Genomic DNA, 7,730 nt, shown 5'->3' on the forward strand with positions numbered 1-7,730 from the left:
TGACCAGCAGTGGTCAGCAGATGCAACAGATAGTTCCTGTGCCTAGATTCTCAGTAAGGGGTGAGTAAGTACTGCTTTCTATTTTGTGTGTGTCACCAACTCAGGTCCCCTGTCTCTGGCGCCACAAAGTCCTCCAGTATTAGAGAATATAGTCACCCTGGGTTGTCTTTAGCATATGCACCACTGGGGTGTGAAGATCTGCCCAGCGCCCCCAAATTTAGTTTAGCCACCACCAAATTAACTTTTATCGAGCTTTTTCTGGAAGGGGGGAAGCAAAAGTTGTTGACCTTTTTTTAGGGGGGCGAACTATATTTGACGCTACGGAGAGCGACAAAGGAGGGGGGCGGGGGCTCTTTCACTCCATTGCTTTTCACTGCCACCGATTGAGAGGGACAGGTATACAGTAGGTATACATTTGGCACTCCACAGAATTCGGTTCCCCCAGGTAAAGACGGCTCTGTAGTCACCCATGGCATGTATGGAGCTGAGGCTCCTGTTGAGTATTTGCATCTTGAGTCCTCCTGAGACTCCTGAGAAGACATGGGTTAGCAATATGCCTTTCTTTACTTTGGTGTTAGCCCTGGCTGTTTACACAGAGTTTTGTGCAGCGTGCCATTTCATCACAGGCCCCATCATCAAAATCCCCACATGTGTGTTCTAAATTCTTTAGACATGAGGACAGGGTGATATAACCCTATGTCATGCAAGATGCGTATGCTCCTTGGATGAGGTTTGCAGACCGGCGGTGGTGTGCTGTAACGGACTGTAGAGAGTGAATCAGAATCCTATCCTCCAGGGAATGGAGGAAGAGGAGGCACACCTTCAAAGATCTGAGCATCAACAAAGATCTCTTTCTCTGCAGTTTCTCGCACTGCCTCTGGACATATGCTTTCCAAACAGCTCACTTTCAGATAGTTCAGGTTACAGGGTCGCTTTGCACCCAGCCATTTCTAAGCATTGGTCACATGTTGCTGGCAGATTCTCTGAAAATGCTAAAGACCAACCAATATCATGTTTTATAAACAGCTTTGTATTTAAAATCTTGCCTGGCAGTCAAAGGAGTTCAGGATTTCCATGCAGGTGGGAGAGAGAAATGGAGGGAAACACTGCACCATCCTTCTTCTCCAGCCTGCTTGGTTTCTGTTCTACCTACAGAGAAAGGAACATGCCATGGACTAGCAGAGGGTGGGGCAGAATGATCCTGAACTATTCAGAAGCCTACAGTCTCTGACACTGGAGGAAGAACATAGTCATCAGGTTTTGCTGTTGATTGCCTTATCCCCCATGAATTTGTCTAATCCTCTTTTAATGCTAAGCAAGTTGGTGGCCATTCCTGCCTCTTGAGTGAGTGAACACCATAGTTACGCAATGCGTTATGTGATGTGAAAATGCACACTGCTGGCCTCATAGTGGGCCACTATAAAACTTTGCAAGCTAATAACTTTGTGGGTTTATTTACCATACTGTTTTGTACTGTAATAGGACACTATGTCGGCTCTTTTAAGAACCCGGCCAACATTTCCATTACATTTCAATGTTGTTATGAAATGCTCCTGAAGTATGCTAAGAAGCATGGCAAAGTTCTTGTCAGCTCCTTCCTCATAAAAGACAAATGAATGCTAAATTTTTCCAGCTGCGCTTCACATTGCAGAAATTGAAAATAATGTGAATTTTATATATTGCATACTGCTGAAGGGGTTTTGGAAAATGGTGGTGCGTTCCTTCCACTCATGACATTTTGTGGGCTTATCATTCTGAAAAGCTGGGGGGAGGGATATACAGGGTTTTAAAAAAGCGTTTGAATTTAGCTCAGTGTCTCCTCTCCTTCTCATTTCTCTCTGCCTTCTGCTTGAAAACGAGACATTTGACACCCTGTCATTTGGATAATGATCATGAATAACAGCCTCTGTTGTTTATTCCAACATGGGAAAGAATTTTTTTTATATAAGAGAAGCATCATCACGACTTTATCAGCCTCTTCCAACCTCCAATCTGTTTGGGTTCTTGCAAAGGACTTGATGAGAACAAGATAACAATTTTGTGGGTTGTCTAACCTGGGAAGCAGACTATGCAGTAAACACTTGCATGATGACTATGTAACATCTAGTCAGACACAAGCAATTAGGGAATTGGTTTGCCAAACACTTAGCATATTTGAGTTCTGCTGTTCAGTGCTATGGGGAGTTTCTTGCTCTCTAGAAATGCATCTTTCATATCCATGTGGAGAAAGAAGGCAGTTTTGACTTCACCACATACTACGAGACACTCTCTGCTTGGTGTCTGGAGTAAGTACTGTCCACAAAGATGCATCTTGTGGAGACCACCCAGGAACACACAATTTGCATCTCCTACAGGCACAGTATGACTCCGGCAGGCACAGTTATGTTGAAGACACCACTCCAACAGGATCTAGCCCTCTTTGCTTTCCTCCTGAAAGCAGCAACCAGTTGAGGCAGATACTTCTCCCGCCCTTCTCTGATGCTCTGCAGTGGTGACCAAGAATAGTTGCATGCAATTGCAACAACTTGATGGTGAGTTTTCCTTTTCCTCATCTCCAGAACTGACAGGGTTCAAACTCAAGTGGGACCTAAATGCAGGGTCTGAAAACTCAGTAACAAGACTTGTTATTAACATAGTAGTACTGGAAATTTTATCTGACAAGACTTTTACCTATCTGTTCATCATCATCATTAAGAGCTGACCGAAGGAAAGAGATAGGGGATTTACAAGCCAGACTTTCAGGAAGTCTCTAGAATACCAACGTGGTAAAACAAATAACATGACAAGACCTGAGAGATCCCTGCTGTAGACAAGAGGTTCTAAGGTTTGCTTGTTCTGTGTTCTAAGCAACCAAGGAGGTGAAGCCTCCCTTAAACTCACCATCATTTCACCTAACTGCACTGAAATCTTCAGGCAGAGGCTGGCCAAGCATTTGTTGGTGATGCTCTAGAGCTGCACTTTCTGCATCCAACAAGTTGAACCAGGTAGCCGACAAGATCCCCTCCTGCTCTGTGATTCTGTCCTCAGATTTATCTTGCTTTAGGTCCTGGGTCTTTCCCTCACTGATTTGTCAGGAGCCCAATTGGACATCTTTCACTGTACAGTTGGTATTGCACGACCATTATGGTGAAGAAAGGTCACAGTCACAGCATACATTTAAAGCACATTTATTCAACTTTAAGGGTCATGGCTTTCCCTAAATAATCCTAGGAACTCTTGCTTACTCCTCACAGAGCTACAATTCCCAGCACCCTGAGAAGAGGAGGAATGAGGGAGATCACCTCCCTATCCTGACCCTTTCAGGGAAGAAGAAGAGAAGAGTTTGGATTTGATATCCTGCTTTATCACTACCCGAAGGAGTCTCAAAGCAGCTAACATTCTCCTTTCCCTTCCTCCCCCACAACAAACACTCTATGAGGTGAGTAAGGCTGAGAGACTTCAAAGAAGTGTGACTGGCCCAAGGTCACCCAGCAGCTGCATGTGGAGGAGCAGAGACGTGAACACGGTTCACCAGATTACGAGTCTACCGCTCTTAACCACTACACAGCTCAGAGGCAGATGAGGAGAAAAGTTGGGAAATCATGGGAGAGCCAGAGCAACACCTGGCTGACACGTTGTCATTAGAAAGCTTTCCAGACCCTCCATCTTCCAGAACCTGGCGAGTCTTAAAAGTAGGAGAGCAAAGAGCTTGAAGACAGAGGGCACTTAGCATCAAACGTAGAGGAGGTGATGATGATGATGAATGAGGAAGCGGGAGAGACAGGGAGGGTGAAGTTTCACTCGGGACAACACCATTATCCAAGAGGCTGGGTTCTATAGCCTCTCTATGTAAAAACGGAAATAAAAAAGGACTGTAAGAAACTTTTCCTTGTCTTTATACTTTCCTGGGCAATCAGCCGGGAGCCACTGACAGCATCCTGACACACCCTTAACAAACTACAGTTTCTGGGATTCTTTAGAGGAAGCACTGTGCTTTAAATCTCAGATTTGAACCATACATTAAAGGGAACCATGGTTTGCACTAAGTAAAAAGGTAAAGGTAAAGGTACCCCTGCCCGTACGGGCCAGTCTTGACAGACTCTGGGGTTGTGCGCCCATCTCACTTAAGAGGCCAGGGGCCAGCGCTGTCCGGAGACACTTCCGGGTCACGTGGCCAGCGTGACATCGCTGCTCTGGCGAGCCAGAGCCGCACACGGAAACGCCGTTTACCTTCCCGCTGGTAAGCGGTCCCTATTTATCTACTTGCACCCGGAGGTGCTTTCGAACTGCTAGGTTGGCAGGCGCTGGGACCGAGCAGCGGGAGCGCACCCCGCCGCAGGGATTCGAACCGCCGACCTTTCGATCGGCAAGTCCTAGGCGCTGAGGCTTTAACCCACAGCGCCACCTGCGTCCCATTTGCACTAAGTACATCAACACTATTTTCCTACATGCATTTCCCAGCTGCTCAGAGTCTCAGTCTCTAGATGCAGTGTCCTCTGGAGGAGGAATAATGGGCATAACTGTTAGGGTTGCTGTCAAGGGTTGGCATTGCCAGGCATCTGCAAAGGGGCCCACACCCCATCAGGGGGCCAGTTGATCCAGGAACAGGCAGATAAAGCTGACGTGATTTCATCAACAGAACCTCACACCCGTCTCAAACTTCTTTGTCAGTCTTACAGCAGTTATCCTCTGGTTACCGCATCACACAGAGGTAATCACTCAAAGGGCAATTTCATAGAAGTTAAGACTCTTCCCCAGAACCTACAGGAAGAGGTTAGCAAAGTATGTTCCTCAAATACATGAGCACTCGTTTTCTGAATACTTCAAACCAACTTCTGACTATTACAAGTACCTGTTGAGCAACATATTGGGATTGACTTTCTCCTTTTCTTATCTAAGGTGATTGCTGTGGAGAGAAAGGAGTGGGAGGGAGAAGCCGCGGCAGTGTCACTCCAGGCAAATTGGATTTCCTTTCTGCCGCACTAATCAGTCATGGCGGAGAGGGTTTAAAGAGGGAAACCCCATCAGCATGAAGTAAAGCTTCCCCTCGTGGCTCCTCTGTTTCCTGTCCCAAGGGGAAGTGGAAGGCCACGAGCCAGGAGACCACAAAAAAGGAGAAGAGGCTTTCTTGCATCTGCTGCAGGCAAGCCGAATGGCACAACTTTCTGGTCAACAAAGAAAAACATATCATGTGTGGGAAAGGTAACTGCCAGCAGAAGAAACCCCCAATACAGTCATGACTGAAGAATCAGCCTTCTGTGAGGGAAAAAAGATTACTGCTATCAACAATGCAACTTATAGACAACTCTCACATTCCATTTGCTCTGGTCCTGTTAGCTAGGGACGATGGGAGTTGTAGTCCCAAAACATCTGGAGGGCCGAGTTTGCCAATGCCTGCTCTATAGTCCTATGAAGAGTGCCATTGTGTACATTTGTTACTACCGGCGGACCAATTTCTGCTTTCACAGCTTTCCAGCTCCTCCACAACTCACACCTGTCCCTTGATGCAGCCACTGCTTTCCACCAGCACTTTTTGCAAAACAAACAAAAGCCACTTTGCTCTGACAGCAGTGAAGCCAGAAAAGCCTGAGCTGCTTTGCATTCCCTTCTCAAGTGACTGCAGCAGCAGGGGTTGTGGATTGCATCTCCCACCAGCCTCAGCCAGCCTGGCCAATGGTCAGGAATGATGGGAGATGTGGTGAACACCTGGAGGGCACCACGTTGGTGACCCCTGCTGCGCACGTGCACATAGGGAGAAAACTGCTGTACACCAGATCAGAATTTGATCCTGTAGCCCGGTAGTGACAGTAGGTCTCCAGGGTCCCAGGCAAAAAGGCTTTCCCCATGACAAAGGGTCTGGAAACCAAGCCGTAGGAGAAATAGTTGAGGTCATTGGCAATGTTTAGCCTGGAGAAGAGAAGAACGAGAGATGATAATGACAGCCATCTTCAGATACCTGAATGGTGGAGCAAGCTTGTTTTCAGGAGGATAGGACCTGAACCAATGGATTCAATTTACGAGAAAAGAGATTCCAACTCAATATTAGGAATAACTTGGTGGTTGTAAAAGCTGTTTGATAATGGAACAGGCCACCTTGGAAGGTTGTGAACACTTCACTGGAGCTTTTTAAACAGAGTTTGGACGGCCATCTGTCAAAGATTCCTTAGCCATGATTCCTGCATTGCAAGGGGTTGGACTAGATTATCCTTGGGGTATCCCTTCCAACTTTACAATTCTATGCCCTTGCCCTATGCTCCCTGACTCTATAACCAGAAAAGGCAAAGAACAGAACCCAGGACCTTTTGCATGCAGAGCATATGTTTCACCACTAAGCTACAATCCTTCCCTCTTGGATGCAGCGATGACACCTAGAGTGGCAACCCTAGACACATAAAAGCACATCAGAGCTTCTCTCCCAGAATCTGTGTCACACATTATTTTGATTAATGCAATATGGAGTGCCAAAGATAACACAAAGTAGCTGGTGTGCTGAAGATGGAACAGTTGAATTGCTTGAGTAAAAACACCCCAAGGCAGCGCTGTGTCCTCCCCACACCCTCTTACCAGATAATGGTCATACATACAAGTAGATCTACTCCATCTCCTTCATTCTCATCAAGGATAACAACAACCCTGCGTGGGATACCCTGCTCCATGTCATCACCTTACATGTCCCAATTACCAGAGTTCATTTCATTGGTTCCTGACCTCCCGAGGCAAGGTCGCCCTCTCTCTGCTACAAAAACAACCACACAAACACACACACTTTCATCTCTCGCATCCCACACAGCGCAAACTAGGAGCAGAAAAAAACCCCATGCCACTTTTACAGACTGGAAGGAATGCAGAAAACCTGCATGTTTCAGGGACTGAACTAAATCTCCTTAACGGTGAACTCATCACCTCGGGAAGCAACACACACACACGAGAAGGGACAGGGTTCCCCAGGGAGCTTGTGCAGCCTGCGCCCCCTCCCTGCTTGCTGGGAGACACATTCGGAAGGAAGACGCTTCCACGAGCTCCCTCTTGAATGGCAAATCCGAATGACTATACCCTCCGCATGAATATTCATGAATTCCTCAAACTTTTTTGTCTGAGTGTGTCGAGGCTGACATCACAGCCCGGCAGAGCTGCCAGCAAAAAAATCCTTCTCTCGCCCCCCCCCCCCTGCCGCCTTTCAGTTTCTTCCTTTGGGGGAGAGTAGGGGGTGGGGGAGGGAAAGGAGGGGGGATGCCTGGCTTCTTTCTTCTCCTTCTTTTCTTCCCCCTGTTCCAATTCAGAGCGACTTATTTTGGTTCCTTACCCTTTGGCTCGTCCATCACTGCCTCCTCCTGTGCCCACTTCCCGCTCTCCCCTCTCTCTCTCTCTCTCTCTCCAGCCTCCTTTGCTCAGCTTCGGTTGGCTCTGCGAGGGGCACATTCGGCGGGGCTATTTAACGGTCCAGCACTGTGGGTGGGAGGGGTTAGCTTAACTCCGCATGACTCAGAAGGAACCTAGAAGCAGGTCAGTGTTGTGCTGTGCACTCACACACAGTTAAGGCACACACACACACACACACACACACACACACACACACACACGATATCTCAGGGTTGCAGCCTGCTCTAGTCCCCCAGGGCCTCAAGTGCCACACACCTCTTTTTTGTTGGCAGCTGAGGTGCCTTTTCTCCAAATACTAGCACGCTTTGCCTCCCCAACTTGGAGAGCTGCAACCAGAGCAGATAGATGCATATCTATCTCCTTGTGGCCGG

General features: G+C 47.4%; 1 protein-coding gene across 1 annotated transcript in view; it reads right to left on the bottom strand.

Annotated features, from left to right (window-relative positions):
* The window catches only part of ENTPD1 (ectonucleoside triphosphate diphosphohydrolase 1), a 34,623-nt gene extending 27,188 nt beyond the window's left edge, over nucleotides 1-7,435 (bottom strand). Inside the window, exon 1 of the mRNA XM_083741630.1 lies at nucleotides 7,283-7,435. Within this exon, the coding sequence (XP_083597756.1) occupies nucleotides 7,283-7,298 (16 nt within the window). The 5' untranslated portion in view covers nucleotides 7,299-7,435. The remainder of the gene's footprint in view (nucleotides 1-7,282) is intronic.
* Nucleotides 7,436-7,730: the final 295 nt, after the last annotated feature.

The sequence above is a fragment of the Podarcis gaigeae genome, assembly GCF_964106915.1.
Source record: "Podarcis gaigeae genome assembly, chromosome: 5".
Classification (NCBI taxonomy): domain Eukaryota; kingdom Metazoa; phylum Chordata; class Lepidosauria; order Squamata; family Lacertidae; genus Podarcis; species Podarcis gaigeae.